Below are 16,613 nucleotides of genomic sequence, written 5' to 3' on the forward strand. Positions count from 1 at the left end.
CTGATTCTCACTGGCATATTCAGTCAGAGGGCCTCAAATTAATATTTACATTAAAATTATAATGGGTAAAATATAAAATAATGTATATGTTACCGGCAAAGTGTGTAATCCGGCATTGCCTAAGCATTCTATACAATACCGGGATTTCACACTTTGCCGGTAACATATATATATATATATATATATTATACTTTTGACTTTTGAAATTTTGCATTGTAATTAAAGTTTTAATGCAGTGACAGCAATAAATTATGTTGTATTGTAGTACCATAATTATGGCAAACAATGCTACTCAAAGGCAAACAAAACCTACATTAATGTTGCATAGTACACCAAACAAACAGAGAGTGTGGGCTTAGAGAACAGGGTGGAGGAGAATCACTGGACTGTGAGGGTTTTGTCTTGGTAATTGGAAAGCACATGTTCCTTATAATTGTGTTCTGGTATGCTGTGCTTTCTCTCTCACGTAGCTGCATTCTTTCTCTCTTCCTCCCTCCCTCACACTGCAGAAAGAAAGTTACGCGGTAAAAAAGACTTCTTAAATTTTGATGAATGTGGCAAAGCATGTTGGCTGAAAACTTGGAAAACGGTATCTGACTAAACTCTCAAGGTGTGGCTATGATGATCTCACTATGCCAGTGTCTCACTAAGCCTTTGTGCAACAACCAAATACATGCTCCTACTTGTGATAGGCACACACTCTCAGGTCATTTAGACATGGGCCATGCAGTTGGAACGGAACATAATAAACCAGAAAGCAGAAAATGTGGTAGGTATTAAAACCTACCATAAAAACCTACAAAAAAAAAAAAAAAAGATTGAAGCGGTATTATTCACTTCCTAAACTCTCTTCTCACCTCTCACCTCATTTTCCAGCCAGGTTATGATAGTAGTAGACTACGCTTTGAGGAGAGTTATGTCCGCACAACACCTCTCTTGAGTAATATATCCTGTTTTCCCCACCCATAAAGTTCTGGGTATACGCCCAGTGATTTGATGGGAAAAAAAGCAACTTGGGAAGATTGGAATTCACAGAAGAGGCATTTTATAGGCATTGTACTGGCTTAACGTAGAAGAGGCAAGAATCAGCAGAAGAAAAGTTTTGTTGCAAAACTAGGTAAGCATTCCTATTTGATCCTAAGAGGACAAACTCTATTGTTCTATTTGATAATACTAAGTCGGTTTAGAATAAAATGGGATGGCTTTGTGGGTATTATAACACATCTGTTTCTGTGTTTAGAATATTCATCATTTATTTAACTTGCTTTGTCTTGATATCCTTGTTAAAAATAGCCTAAAGTGGTTTTCTGGTCGTAGTCGTGGTGTTTTAGGGAAGTTTGGGGCATTTTTCATCTTGTAAAACTGTTTTACGTCTGTTGGCTGGTTGGAAGACACGAATACAGAACTTTGGCATCAAGTGAACAGGGTTCCATGAAAAAGCTTTCGTGCCCAGTGTAAATGTGTCACTTTCCGTTTAATCCTCCTACTCTGCCTAAATATTTCAGACCTGACGCGCGACCGTAGGCTCACTTGTCCGGTGTCTTAAAGGTAGCCGATCCAATTCCTTATAGATGTAACGCAAGCCCTTCTCCCTTTACACCAAATAAGAAACCAGAAACCAGCCTTTTATTAATTCAGAGCGTTTTCTCGGAGCGCGCGCGCGCGGCTTCTGCCGCAAATCCTCCGCGTGAGGTGAATAGATTCGCTAATTATTATGCGTCGTTTGCGGGGATAAGCAATGCAGTCGACCTTACGAGCGTTTGGGGGAAAGGCTCTCGATCATCTCAACCGGACGAAGCACGACCTCAATGTGTCAGCGGCGACACGGCCACCAGAACGGCGTTAATAATGAATATACAGAGATAAGACAGCGATGGTGGGAGCTGTCCTATAACCCAGAGCTCGAGACAACTTCCTCAACGTTGCCTTCAAGTGCTGACAGCCTGGTACACGATAAGGAAATTATTTACACCTCACGGATAGAGAGCTTTAACATTTAGGCATCCTATCTATCCTACACTGTAAAACACCACCACTTAATGAAAAAATACTGAAAACTGTCCTTTTTTGGACAGTCCACCCCAAAATTTCTCCCACGCGTTGCTCCAAATAATTCACTTCATTGCAGGCCTATAGAAAAAATATTATTAATATTACGTAGCCTATTAATATTACAAAGTATAAATTCTCTAACATAACACTTTAGTAATGAAGTACAGTTACCCAAGTATACTTTACATCCATGCATGCATATTATTATTTTTTTTAAAGAACATTTATTTGAATATATATATATTTTAGGTCTATGATGTGTCCTGTATCCGCTCAGTTATTTTAGGAATCAGATCATTCCAGTCATGTTAGGGCAATGAGTTAAGTGTGATACTGTAGCTGTAAGGTATGCCCTTGCAGGAACAAGAATATCTTGAAGAAATGCCTGCACATCAAGTGTTTACAAATGTATGTGTTTTGTGAGCTGAACCTGAGAAATGTGAACAGTCGTATTCATTTACTCACTTCCTAATCCTCATTCTTTACATTTTCAACTGATGCAAGTTTGGCATTTTTTAGTCACCATCAGGAAACAAGGGTAAACCACAAGTAGCCTGGAGGGACATCTAGAGGAGCAAGCATGGATATGCAATACTGACTAAAGGCTGTTGCTATTCACAGTCTCACCACAGAAGTTACTTTGAAAGTGTTGCTTGCCAAGCTACAAGTTGAATAATTTGCTTTAAGTAGCTACACCAACAGTCAAGTTACTGCTGATACAACCAACAGTTAAATCGGCAAATTATTATTTTTAAATAAAATACCTAATTATAACATATATTATGCAATTTATAATGTAATCATAGCAACATTTTTCTGGCACAATGAGTGATTTTGAATGAATGAACACTCAATTACAATTAACAATATTAAACTTGGGTTACACTTTATTTTAAGGTGATGTAGTTACATTGTACTTATTTAAATAATACTGAGTAATATTATTAACTACATGTACTTACTATACTTACTCGTAATTGTGCATACTTTACTGTATGCACATTACCTGTTTAAACTTGAACAGGTAAATTTAGAAATAGAAGTAACATTTGCTTAAGTGAGTCAAATAATTATTTTTGTAAATCTGTTAATTTACATGAAACTTCTGAACAAATCAATTCACTATAATGAATCAGACTTCACTGCATCCATCAGAATCCAGCACTGCAAAAATAAGGGATGACCGTTTAGGACAAATTGAATCGCAGTAATGAATCAAACTATGTATGAGACAGTTTGTTTATTCCTTCAGCTCAGCATTTAGTTGCCCTATATACTTTTGCTAAAGTAACTTAATACTGGAAAAGCTACACTACTGTCACGCTTCGGAAATTAATAGAATTTAATAATAAAATGAGTTGCTCCCCAACAATGGAGCTATTGTGTTGAGAATTGCGTGGCACTCACTGAAGTCTGAACAAGTCTGTTGCAGTGCTTTCCAAAGTGCTTTTAGTGCTCATTTCCTTTTGGCAGCTGGCATGTTTTGCAAGGCTAAATGGGTTTTGTTGACTTCTGAATTTCACAGCATCTCATTACATGACAGTTTGTTTAGGTCCTTTGAGACTAATCACTAGGAGCACCTATCCATCATCCTGCCTGATGCTTCTTTCTTTGTCTGTCCCAGTCTGAGCTTGAGTATCACTCCTAATGAATAGCGTCCCATTTAGAACAATGACAACATATTTAAAGACAAAGACACTTCTCTCTGCAGCAAACAACAGATTCTCACAGCCACACGCATGACCTTATTCATGCAAAGAATCTGTCTTTCCACGTCTGTAACTAAGTAATGCAATGCCACCTTGGTTGCTCAGAAGAGAAGGGAATAATAACCATTATATTCAGTAAATTCCGCCAGGTCTACCTCCAGTCATTTTCACCCAAACCCTGCCCAGGCTTCTCTGTCTAATTAGGTTAATAGAGGTCCATCAGTAATTAGGAAGACGGCAGGACAGTGGTGTAATAATGTTAGTGGTGTAGTGTAAGTATTCAGGTGTGACGTCTGTCAGATGGAAGATTTACTTGAAAGGGGTGGCCTATAGAATTACCCATACGTCACACCCACATTAAAATCACATTAATTTTGTGTGTGCATGTGAGCGTTGTTGTCTCAAAGGAAAATGCAGGGCTTGTTCAGTCAGGCTGCAAAAATCTTTTTTTTTTTTTTGCCTAACCGTTTAGTTTTTTCAGAAAAAAACTAGGAATGCATGATATATTGGTACAATATTGGTTATCAAAAATATATATTTTTTATTGTGCATTGTTATTTTTACATTTAGATTTCATTTGCTGTCACACTCTCTAAGCTAGTCTGTAAAAACACTAATAATTTAATAAAATTGTATCTTTACAATGTACAAGATACAATGTATCTTTTAATAAGATTGTAATCTTTAGTAGGTCTCAAAATGAATACCGATTACATACTGTACATTATAATGGTGTAACCTTACTTGTATTTAAAATTATTAATTTTTAGGCTTTTATTTTCATTAGACAAACTAGTACAGAAATTCAATACCATTATCGTCCATAACATAAAAATGCTTTTTTTGTATTTGGTGTATTTTGTGGGATTGTAGCCTTCATTGGTGTTTTACTGTACCTTGTGTCTGTTATGGACTAGCCAGCTAAATGTCACTGGATGGAAACCCAAATTAGATCATTAATTATTTGTTAGTGTCAAATATGCGATGGGATCTTATACAGTACAACAACATGAAATGCAGTAGGATACACTATATTGCTTCACTTTTTGTGTTTGTAAGGAAAGGTTTAAAGGGGTACTCATCCAAGAGGAAAGGCCTGTAAGAGTGTGTATGGGCTTTTGTGTATTTTTGTTGTTGGATGAGATAGAGAGAGTGTAACAGACATGTAGCAGGCAACCCCAATGGTAATGTGAGCCTGTGGATTGAATGTCCGTTAAAGATCACAGGTTCCATTGTCTTGGTATGTATACTCTACAGCTCTACACACTCCTCCTCTGCTCCTTTCTCTCGCCTCCCTTCTTCATGCTCTTTAATTATTCTAACATCATCCCTCTCCTCAGGTCACTCATTTTCCAATACCTGCCCTTCCTTTTTGTTATTCCAGCCGCTAAAACATCACTTACTAACACTTACTGACTAAAGAAACAACTGAAAACGATGTCTCATTATACACATACAGGGTACGTTTACACAACAATGATGTACTAAAAACAGAAACGTTTTTCCTTTGCGTTTTTCGCGTACAGACAACAAAGTTTTCAAAACGATCCCGTTCACACGTATCTGCGAAAATGACTAAAATGCTGCATAATGCATGCAAGGCCAGCATTTGGTAAAAAAAAACTAATATGCGTGATGTCGCCGCTTTCAAAAGTTAGCATTTTCAGGCCCCCAAAACATTGTCGTGTAAATGAATGGCCAAAATGCATAAAACGTTTTCCATTTTTAGTTGAAAACGGTGTGGAGTAAACGGCCACTCAGTGAAGGGAGATTAATCAGTTAACAAATGAGTAACTATGGAAACAACTGGGAACATGCCTAGAAACCATGACTAATACATGTAAAACTAGGAGATATAAACTGGGGCCATTTACACAACACCATTTTTAACTAAAACTTTTTTAACTGAATTTGCGTAAATGTGGCCTAAAACAGAAACCTCATGTACTTCAAGTCATGGAACCAAAATGAATTCCTAAGAGACTAATTACTACTGGAAGAAATTGCCTTCCAAATTGACCAAGAAAAAGCCGTCATTTTTAAGAACATCAGATGGCTTTTATGGCAGAAAATTATAAAGTGTAGTGAAAGTTATATATATATCTATTTTTTTTTTTTATTATGTACATTTTTACTACATTATATTAGTTGTGATGAACTGGCCATCTGACCAAAGTGTATTCCTGCCTGCAGACGCTGATAGGCTCCAGCATCCCTACAACCCTGATTAGAAAAATAATATAATATAATATAATATAATATAATATAATATAATATAATATAATATAATATAATATAATATAAGTCACTCGTACTGTTTTACAGGGTAGGTATAACAAAGCTAGATCAAAATATCTCCAAGTACCCCGTGGAATTATCCCATGAGGTCCACATATTGTCAGAGGATGAAAAGTGAATCAGTTTGTTCTGTATATTTACGTATGTTGTCTTCTCTTTTGTACAGTTACAGATATGGAGGGTGCCATTAAAACAGTTGTTATGCAGTACCTGTCTTCAGCACGGGGAAAGGAGAGTCTGGGTGGAAAGAGCTTCCAGAAGTTAGTCCAGAGTCAGCTGGGCAACATCCTGAGTGTAAGCAGCTGAGTTCCTGATGTTTGACCAACAAATCTCTCATTTTGCTCCATTTAGTTGACACATAACATGTCCATCTTAAAGATTTTATGTTAAAAATGTTAATAAAAAAATGTAATCATCTTCACAGTGCATTCACAGACACATCAGTGGATTTCTTGAACGCAATTGCCAATCAGAGGTGTATAATTTAGATTCCACTCACCGCTCGAAACAAAAGTCAAAAGAGTGTGTGCCCTCAAATCCTCTCATTGTAACAAACAAAGTGTAGACAGTCTGTAAATAAGAGATTCATTGAGCAGTGTAGAGAGCTTCATTGATTATAATGGAACTTTGTGAGATTTTTAGTGATAATAAAAGCCTTGTTTTTCATGCTGCTAAGAGGACCAACAGCCTGAAAATACATGCTGAAAAGCGTCAGGAATGACATCCGCATATAAATGTCAAAACTAGACGTGGACATAACTATATGTCAAACTAGACTACCCTCACTGATTTCAGAAGCACCCTCAGTGTTTTGATTCTGGAACAGGGCCAAGTAAATGCTAAAGAATTCATTATAAAAAACAAAATTATTATAAATAACAAAACTAATAAATGTTTAGTTTTAAATTATTAAACTGAGATATAGAACTTATGTAGCCCCGCCCCTTTTCAGCGCTGCGCTCGTTGTCTTTTGACTTCCGGTCTGTATTTTCACAGCGATTTTGCGTGTTTATTAATGAACGGCTCGTTTTAAAATCTTCCCGGTCGACTGACATTTGTTAAGTCATCTGCTTTGAACATTACAGTCCTCATGATAACTTTCGTTAACTTTACATTAAGTAAATCCACTTCAAAAGCTAATTACTCCTGGACAGCAATGCCATAGAAATATACAGAGCGACCGCAAAAACGTAAGTTAAAAGACAATATTCTAAAGATGGCGGCGCCCTTGTTTCTCTGGCGCATACTCTACATTATTTGTTCATGTGACAACTGTCTGAATCACTCAGAGAGATATTCACCTCAGAAAAGAAAGTATAAATATACATCAGGCTCATAGGCATTCTTCTTTTGTGATCTAAAAAAAAAAGTAATACGGCTTTAGAACAACATCAGGCTGACTAATTATTTACTGAATTTAGCTACACGATCCCATAGACCCCATACAAACTATGTGAGAGAGAGACAGCTAAATAAATGTTACAAAAGTAAAAGTGCACAGTTGGTGTCGGGGCCCATACCTGGAATTTGCTTAGGGCCGCCAAACCACTAACTCCGCCCCTACTATGCCTCATTACGCGTGTCCATTCCTGACTGGGCTAAGCTCGTTTGAGTAATGCTTAATAGTTGAGGATTCACACATTCTATCTGTCTCTCTCAGGACACCGACAGTTCCTCAGCAGTGAAGGATATGATGAAAGGACTGGATGACAACCAGGATGGGAAAGTCAGTTTCCAGGAGTACCTGACGCTGGTGGGCTACCTGGCGAACTCAATGAGTGAGCAGAAAACCACAGCCAGTGGTCCAGAAGAAGCCCCAAAACACTGATGACAGTTGATCACACTGACACTAATTTGTAATGCTGGAGTATAACACCAGTAATCGTGGTAAATAAAGGAGAATAGGGCTAGTTGTCTCACTTTTTACTTACTAAATTGTAAAAGTCTGTATATGCACGTGTTTTGGCCAACACAATGTATTAATAAATTGTGTGAAATTACAATACATGAAATACATAACAAATGTTTAACTGTACTTTTGACTCAAAACCACATAGTTGCCGAGACTGAACCCTTGTGACCCCCCAGTGTAACAACTAGCCCCGGTCTCTCTCTAATGCACCATACAATCTGCTATTAAACTACAATAATATGAAAGGCTTTTACATTTCAAATATATTACATTGAAATTATAATACTGTTTACATGTATTCACATTTTATGAAATTATGAAACAATGGCCTGTGGCCAATACAAGTGCTAAAAAAATATTTGTTCCTGCTTTTTTTCCTTTGCTTTTGCCTAAATTCCATATAACAGGTTTTCATTTCAAGACTCATAAAGAATTTAAAGGTAGGGTAGGCAATGTTTTTCATAAACACTTTTTGTTAGCAATACAAAATAGATAAATAGTCAAATAAATAAATACTTTGTACAATGTACATATATCTTCTGAGGAAGTCTCAGGACCAAAAAATATTCGTCCAATCATTGTATTCGTTCCAAATGTAATAACAGGATGTCATACCTGTCTGTCAATGTATGTTTTTGCATACCTCCACACACCCTGCTCGCATAGACATCACACATCATCAAAACAACGAGCTTATGCTGCGTTCACGCCGTAACTACCGTAATTAAGGGATGGCAACGCCAAAATGAATCTGCAGCAGTCAGGTGGTACAAGTCAGAGCTCTTTAAGTTGTTTATGTTCATTATTATTGTAATGTTTTGTACTTTGAGACATGAGGTCATTTAAAGCCGTCTCTCGTGATGCTTCGCAAGACTCTGCTCTGGCTGTACGCATTCATGTATTTTTTGGAGGAGATGTGGCTTTGGAGGCACTCTGAAGAGAGGGTGGGATCTTATGCTTTCAAAGCTAGCTTGCTAGCCTTTCTGAAATTGCCTACCCTACCTTTAATTGTGTTTTTACACAATGATTAGTGCTTTTTATGCTTGCTAGATAAAAAAAAAAAAAAAAAAACAAGGCATAAGAATTGAAGCCATTCTGCATTTATAGATTTACTCTTCAGCTTTGTCTATTTGGAAGAACGATGAGGTAAAATTGAACATGTTACACTACTGGAGGAATGTTTTGTATAATCTTTCAATAAAAATATGGAAAAAATGACAAAATAGTCATTTAAGTCATTTTCAGACATGTAATACAAGCTAAACATCATGTTTTAGGTACAACCTGTGCCCTAGCATGAATACATGTTTTAATGTGTTAGTTTTCTTTAAATTTGCCCATTCGTGTGTGTGTGTGTGTTCTTATATTGTGTTTTATGAAGACACAAATGCGTGTAACACTATAAAAAGTGAACAGTTGGATCAACTTAAAAAAATTACTTCAATTGGTAACACCTAAAGAAATTAAGTTTTCTCAACTTAAATTATCACATTTTATCGTGAAAAACGTGATAATTTAAGTTGAGAAAACTTAATTTCTTTAGGTGTTACCAATTGAAGTAATTTTTTTAAGTTGATCCAACTGTTCACTTTTTACAGTGAATGACATGGGTATTACAATGTAAACATGGTTCCTGTGTTCTCGTAAACCAAAAACATACTAAACAGTGTTTAGATTTCTGTCATGATAGGTATACAGTATAAAAACCCATTACGCCAATGGAAGGTCCCCGTAAACCCCATGTAAAAGTGTGTGTGTGTGTGTTTTCAGTTGGCTGCCATATGTGTATGGACACTGTTTGAATTAACACCTGTGTAGCAGTATCAGGTGTGACAGGACCACATGTCCACTCAACACACACACACACCTCTAAAGACCCTTGGGCTGTTAGTAACCACATTTGTGCCATGTCTCCTTGGTTGGCCTGTAACATAATCAGTCCTCAGGCACCTGACCCCATTTCATCTTATGGCATATATATGCCATTATGTTAATAATGAACATGTCAAGTCAAGTCACATTTATTTATATAGCGCTTTTTACAATACAGATTGTTTCAAAGCAGCTTTACAGAGATAAGGAGGGAAATTTACAGGAAAATAAAATTTCCTGTGATTTACAGGAAAATAATGCAACAAAGTTCCCAGAAGAAAATAGCGTCACAGTCCAGCTTAAGTAAGTAATATATATCTGGAGAAAACCGTGATGTCATCGTCCAGCTCAGTTCAGTTCTCATAAAATGGTGTCAATGCAGGAAGATCAATAATATTGTTGAATATTAAATTAAATATCTCCAGCTAAGCAAGCCAAAAGCCAATGGCAACAAAGGTGAAAAAAGGCAATAAAGGCGAAAAAGGCGACAGAGGCAAGGAACCAAAACTTTCTCAACAGAATGGAGAATAATTTAAACATGTTATGTAATTGCTGTTACAGTAATTCTAATTACAGACTTACATACTAACATATGTGTATTTTATGTACGTATACTTAAATTTATTTAAACTAAATGATTCTATATATAGAATGTATAAACCATATTTTACAGCATAACTGCAAATACTGTAGTATTTCTAGAGCTGACTGTTTTTTTGGGACAGTGATGTTTGTGTCTCAGTCATCAATTACAGGAGGTAAATGATTTAGTTCAGGGTGCTGAACTATCATGTCTCTAAAAGTTTAATGTGACAAGCACCAGAACATATAACTAACCTTTAGGATCAAACATATCTATTTACCCAAAAGCTCTTCTTTCAGTAAAGTCCAGGTTTTCAAAGCATGTTTATATACATGAATTTCATGTTGTTCCATTAGATAAGTAGGAAAGTAAATCAACAAAACAAAACAGAGTATCTTACTTGTTTTCAATTGCTCAAGTTACCATCTAAAGCAGAAAACTTTCGCTCTTTCAATTACGTCACTGAGTGTCAACATCACATTTATTCTTTTATGCAACACTGTTTTTGTATTTTTCCCTTAACACTGTGAATGTGTAAACAGAGAGAACAAAAGGTTGGAAATAGGTAGGCAGAAATAAATGAAGGATGGATGGAAGGAGGGAGGGAGGAGTGTAAGGTATAATGGGAGGAGGACCAAGTAGGTATATAAGATGCTGGCCATCGCCTCCTGTCTTCACCAGCATTCATCTCTCCTCAAGGAACAGAAGAGCAGCAATCATCTAACAGCAAGGTAAGCGAAAGCAAAGGATGGATGGAAGAACAGATTGTAATTGTGAATTTTAGTGCTTTATCCTAGATGGCTTTTGTGCTGCCTGATGCTCCTTTTGAGTTTTTGGACCAGACTGGTAAACAAAGACCTTGGCGTCTTTTGCACAAAGAAAATCATGTGCTAAATAAAAGTTTGGTGTAAATATCAGCTATTAAACAAGCCTGTTTTAAAATGGCTTTTCTGAGGCTCCCCACCTCAAGTTTTGCATGGCTTGTGACTCATCTCTGTAGAAGTATCTGAGGAGGGTTTTCTTCTCCTCTTAAGTTATTTTTTCCAACCCAATATATATATATATCAGTTAATCCATCAGGACAGGGCACAGCTCAAACCCAGGGCAGTGCTATGTGTGTGTGTAGTGAGTTGTGGGCACTGAGATTGGCTCGGATTACACTTGGCCGGGTAACTTCCTCCCCAGGTTCGGAGTGTGTTCTCCAGTTTAGGATTTCACTCTTATCTGGCGAGTCACATTTCCCTTCTGTAGTTAAGTCAAGCCACTTGTAGGATGATCTGGAAGGGGAAGTCATTGCGTTTTAAGCCGAGAATATATTACTGCTTCTTTCGCAATGTTTTTACTGTTGCGGTCTAAGAAAATAAGCCTGCCTCGTGCTTTTAAATATTTAACACGAGCCAGAAATACTCCCCCTAAAGAAAACCTTTTGTGCATCGTTGAGTGCATTTTATAAGTCTAAATACAGTCACTTGCTACAGTGACCTATAAATGTTTTTCTCCAGAATGTCCACTCTAAACTCAGAGAATGCCTCTACTCTGGAGAACGCCATGCAGCTGATGATCCAGACGTTCCACAAGTACTCTGGGAATGAGGGCGACAAATATACTCTCAGTAGGCAGGAACTCAAAGAGATGCTAACGCAGGAGCTGGGCAACTACCTTGGGGTGAGGAGAAAGAGTTTTGTTTTCTTTGCGAAAGTCAAATGTTTCTAGTAATCTTTATCTGCATCTCTCTTGCTCCACAGAATGCACAGGATAAAGATGCGGTAGATAAAGTTATGGGAGACCTGGATTCAAACAATGACGGTGAGGTGGACTTCACAGAGTTCGTCATCCTCGTGGGCGCCCTCACCGTCGCCTGCAATGACTTCTTCCTCGAGTATCACGAAAAGGACGAAAAGAAGAGTGACAAGAAAGAGTAGAGCTGAATTTCTCTGAACAAAAGCCAACACATGACCAGTGAATGATGATGAGGGGGAAATGGGGGGAGAAAGGGAATATTTGCGTGTATGAATCTTGCTTACTGAAAAAAGTTCCACATCATTTCGTCATCCACGTTCAGTGCAATCCTGGGTTCACAAAATGCTCAATGAGGTGAAACATGTTTCCAACCCCTATTAGAAATAAAAGCATAAGGAATGAGATTGTGAGATGGTCTTTGTTGAATATGTGAATATGTGTTTCTTCCTTTATTTTGTTTTTTTAACAATTGGAGTTGTTCATTTTAAAATAATCTCTCCATATTACAATAAACTGCAGATTTAAAAGAAATAAATGAGGTTTGTGTACTTTTTTAGTTGTGAATGTAGCAGTGATGCTATACTCTTTTAAAGTTTTTATTTTTATTTTATTATTCGTCAATGATATGAGGATGAAACAAAAATGGGTTTGAAGAAAAATCTATAAAAATGATTATTTAAAATGTATAGTCAATTACAAGGGGATTGCCCAGGCTAATATCACAACTTCTAACTGAACACGCTTTTTCAGTGACAACACAAATAGGTCTAAAACATTCATAAATGAATAACTTAGAAAGTTTCTCAAATTTCTCAAGCAGGAGACTGAGTTCTCAGACCTTCTACACCTTCAAATATATATGGTACCTAGTTACCTAGTAGCCTACCTACCACGATAGACGTGAGAACCAGTGAGGTAGAGTTGTGTGGACTTTCTTCCTCTACGTACATCAATGCACGTCCAAATCCAATGTTAGCTTCACTTTCTGTCTCCTGAGATACCTTCATCTTATAGATTTTTTAAGGCAGCATAGATGCAGAGATGGTCTTATTATTGGGAGATACGAGGGTCAGTGGCTCTACCATCGGAGAAAGCGTAACGGCTAACTTGGATCACATGTGGCTTGATAACCAATCACATTACAGTATTGTCGTCATTGACAGTCAGTTACTGTTTGCGGAATGAGAAGTGCCATAAAACTGAAAAAAAAAAAAAATTCGGAGTAAACTCGAAAAATAGATCAGTCTTCAAGAGTAAACATGTTGTAGATTAGCCGATGGACTGTCGATTCATTAAACGATAAGCTGTTCCCCCCCATAAAAGCAGTTTATTCAGCATAGTGAAGCCTCTTCTCCATTGACATCCAAAAAACGGCCTCTGGTCTCTTTCCCTGCATACCTAATTGTTTTATTATTTCATTTTATTTTATTGTTTTTTTGCTAACCCTTGCCTTCAAGTGGCTTTTATAGATGTATCCTTTGCTGTCTTTGACATCCCACAATCCTGTGCTTTCCATTCTGTGACATATGAGCAAAAAAAATAAAGATGGCATCTGAAAGTTGCAGTTAGTGGTCAGTTTGTGTGTAAATGTACGTTTTTGACCACCGTTTTCCACTTCTTATGTCATTTCTAGCAAGAAATTACTATTGTAGTAATTACACATTTGCTAGTTATCACCAAAGCTCGCTCTATTTTGCTGTATATTATTAAACCGTTACGCTGCCTCAGAAACCGGCCCGAAATCAGTTTTGTGAGGTATCTTCGTGCGCAAATGTCATTGCAAAAAGGGCAAAAATGTAAAACTTTATATGCATTTTGGCTGTTTATTTACACGACAATAGCGTTTTGGGGGCCTTGCAAATGGAAACTTCTGAAACGGAACAAATTTTTGAAAACAATACTGTTATAGTCTCAGTGTAAAAACGTGAATTTGTGAAATCGGTGACGTCATGCACATGTGTAGACCGTTTTCAGTCTATAGGCATGTAGTAGTGTTTCTTTATAAAGTGACCAGCAACATAGTGTTGGCCCAGATCCGGCCCACATCTGGTACGCGTTGAATCCACATGTACCAGATGTGGCCGGATCTGGGCCTATGTTGCTGTCTGGGGTGGGAATGGATATCGTTTTGACAATGTTGTCGACTTGTCTGTAGATTAGATGGATAGATAGATAGATAGATAGATAGATAGATAGATAGATAGATAGATAGATAGATAGATAGATAGATAGATAGATAGATAGATAGATCTCTCTTATATGATATTCCAATCAAATTATATGTTATTTTGAGAAAAATGTACTAATAATTAATGAATATGAAATAATAAAATATTGACTAAATTAAGTCACATATTCGAAAGACAAAAATTACAAAATACTGAGTAAGAATGAACACTGATAGTGCGTTGAGTCCATTAGAGGGCAGTATTGAATCAAAGCTTAACAAAAGGTCTCGGGTTGTCCAGAAGGGCAACTTGATTCTTAGTGTTTGCAGACAGACTGTAGACAGTAGCTCACTCATTTAAGGAAAGACTACATGATAATGCTCATTTATTATTCAATAAAATTATATCTTCTTGCATTCTACATGAAGCATTCACTATTTTTGTCACCAGGGATGTTGGAACATACAAAAGCAAGGTCCTGTTTTATGTAGCATAAACTGAAGGTCACATTAATATAATATGTGGACGTGCATTTCCTTTCTCTAAGCTGCTCTCATGAAAAGTTGGCTTGAGGAGCTTTCATAAAGGAGGATGCGCAGCCAACTTGAAATAAGACATGAATTTATTATGTTGTCAGGAGGTGGCAATGCCAACGGATGTGAGTTTAGAGACTGGTGAAGAAGTCCATGGGCAGCAGAACAGCACAAAAGCCAAAAGTACTCTCAACCATCTTGTTTGAGGATTTAAACAGAACTGGCATTGCATTCAGATCAAATATTTTTAACTTTCCCTAACAGAGAAACACAAGTGTGATTTGTGTAAATAGGCCAAGAATTGTCAAACACAAAGATCTAATGAATTTCTAATCTTTATTGGACAGGATAAATGTGATCAGTTAGCCAAGGAAGGGAGGGAGGTGAGGATAGGAGGCGGGCATTTAAGTGCCAGTGTGAATAAGAAGGTGCACTCCTATTGGCCAACGGACAGATGTTTTGACACAAGAACCATTGTGATGTCACAGTTCTAGGTTATTGCAGTATTGAATAGGCTGACTTGATCGTGACATGGCATAATGTATATAGGGAGATGCTTTGTCTCTTCCCTTCGTTACATTTTTCCTCTGATGAAGTAGAGATTTCAGCACTTATGGTTATGAAAGCCGATTTGCTTCTTTCATGGACAGAATGCTTTAATGAACAGAGACACGACCCTGTGTGGTGAATACTGACTTTATGTCCTGTTGCTGATGTCACACAGTGAACACAAAAACATGGTGAGTCACTGGAAAGCTCCTGCCATTTAGAGCCCAAACAAAGACAAAAGTAATGCATTTATAGCTTGACTTTCACCCTTCTTTTTTTTTTCTTCTTTTTTTTTAAAGCTAACGGTCAGGATAAGAGAATGTAATAGAGCAACTGTACTATGCAGGTTTGTGGTTTGTAAAAAGGGCTTTTTTTTTGCAGAGCAGTGCTGGTGAGAGAAATATGAGAGGAGGAATGAGAAAGAATGAGAGTGCGAGGTCATTTGAAGCGCTCAGGAAATATAGTCGAGAAAAAAATGTAATCCATGGGTGAACATTTTTGCATAATCTGCTTTCTGAGAGATGAGTTTTGGAGATTTCCTGCTTAATGAACCATATGGATGAAACTGAAATCCACACTTAAAGTCTTAACTGCCAGGTAGTGGCCCGCAAATTCATTAAGGTCAAGATATGATATGCAAATAGGAAGAAGGATATGGAGGCTCAATTAGCAGAGGAAATAGCTAGCAATGCTAGCATATTGCTTCAATTTGTTTTCATGAGCAAAAGTTATTTTAAATTGTAATAATATTTAACAATATTACCGTTTTACCGTATTTCGGATCAAATACATAAATGCAGCCTTGGTGACAGTGATAGACTTCTAAAATCTTACAGACCCCAAACTTTGAATGGTACTGCGGATATATAATCTGATTTTATATAACCTCTTTTTATCTGAATTTACCTTAATATTTAAATCAAATGTGTTAAACAGAGCTGACTGTGCTCTTGTTAATATCTGAAAGCATAATCAAATAAGCCAAAATACTTAATGAACAAACAAGCACAGAATTTGTGAATGACAAGCAATCAAATTATGCTGAAATCGCTGATTTTACAACCAGTAAATAATCACCTAAAATCAAGTATTATCCAAACTTATGCTAACACTTAATGTGTTTTTGAATATGGGAATGGTCATAATCAATGGCTTTATATTTTCATGAGAAGCTATTGTGTATTTCTAAGGCGCAAG

At 36.9% G+C, this 16,613-nt stretch overlaps 2 protein-coding genes across 2 annotated transcripts; both read left to right on the plus strand.

Annotated features, from left to right (window-relative positions):
• Positions 1–694: 694 nt before the first annotated feature.
• On the plus strand, positions 695–9,222 carry LOC311066693 (protein S100-A13). The gene is made up of 3 exons (XM_084087989.1): positions 695–1,117; positions 6,226–6,353; positions 7,720–9,222. The coding sequence occupies exons 2-3, from the start codon at positions 6,234–6,236 to the stop codon at positions 7,885–7,887; spliced, it is 288 nt and encodes a 95-aa protein (XP_083944115.1). The 5' UTR covers positions 695–1,117; positions 6,226–6,233; the 3' UTR covers positions 7,888–9,222.
• A 1,725-nt stretch (positions 9,223–10,947) lies between these two features.
• s100t (S100 calcium binding protein T) lies at positions 10,948–12,689 on the plus strand. The gene is made up of 3 exons (XM_084089417.1): positions 10,948–11,157; positions 11,929–12,091; positions 12,172–12,689. The coding sequence occupies exons 1-3, from the start codon at positions 11,078–11,080 to the stop codon at positions 12,346–12,348; spliced, it is 420 nt and encodes a 139-aa protein (XP_083945543.1). The 5' UTR covers positions 10,948–11,077; the 3' UTR covers positions 12,349–12,689.
• The last annotated feature ends 3,924 nt before the right edge of the window (positions 12,690–16,613 follow it).

The sequence above is a fragment of the Abramis brama genome, assembly GCF_963993115.1.
Source record: "Abramis brama genome assembly, chromosome: 17".
Lineage (NCBI taxonomy): Eukaryota > Metazoa > Chordata > Actinopteri > Cypriniformes > Leuciscidae > Abramis > Abramis brama.

Coding starts and splice junctions, on each gene's coding strand:
- LOC311066693 (XM_084087989.1), top strand. CDS start 6,234: ATGGAGGGTGCCATTAAAACAGTTGTTATGCAGTACCTGTCTTCAGCA. Junction 6,354..7,719: donor AGCTGGGCAACATCCTGAGT/GTAAGCAGCTGA, acceptor TGTCTCTCTCAG/GACACCGACAGTTCCTCAGC.
- s100t (XM_084089417.1), top strand. CDS start 11,078: ATGCTGGCCATCGCCTCCTGTCTTCACCAGCATTCATCTCTCCTCAAG. Junction 11,158..11,928: donor AGCAATCATCTAACAGCAAG/GTAAGCGAAAGC, acceptor GTTTTTCTCCAG/AATGTCCACTCTAAACTCAG. Junction 12,092..12,171: donor AGCTGGGCAACTACCTTGGG/GTGAGGAGAAAG, acceptor CTTGCTCCACAG/AATGCACAGGATAAAGATGC.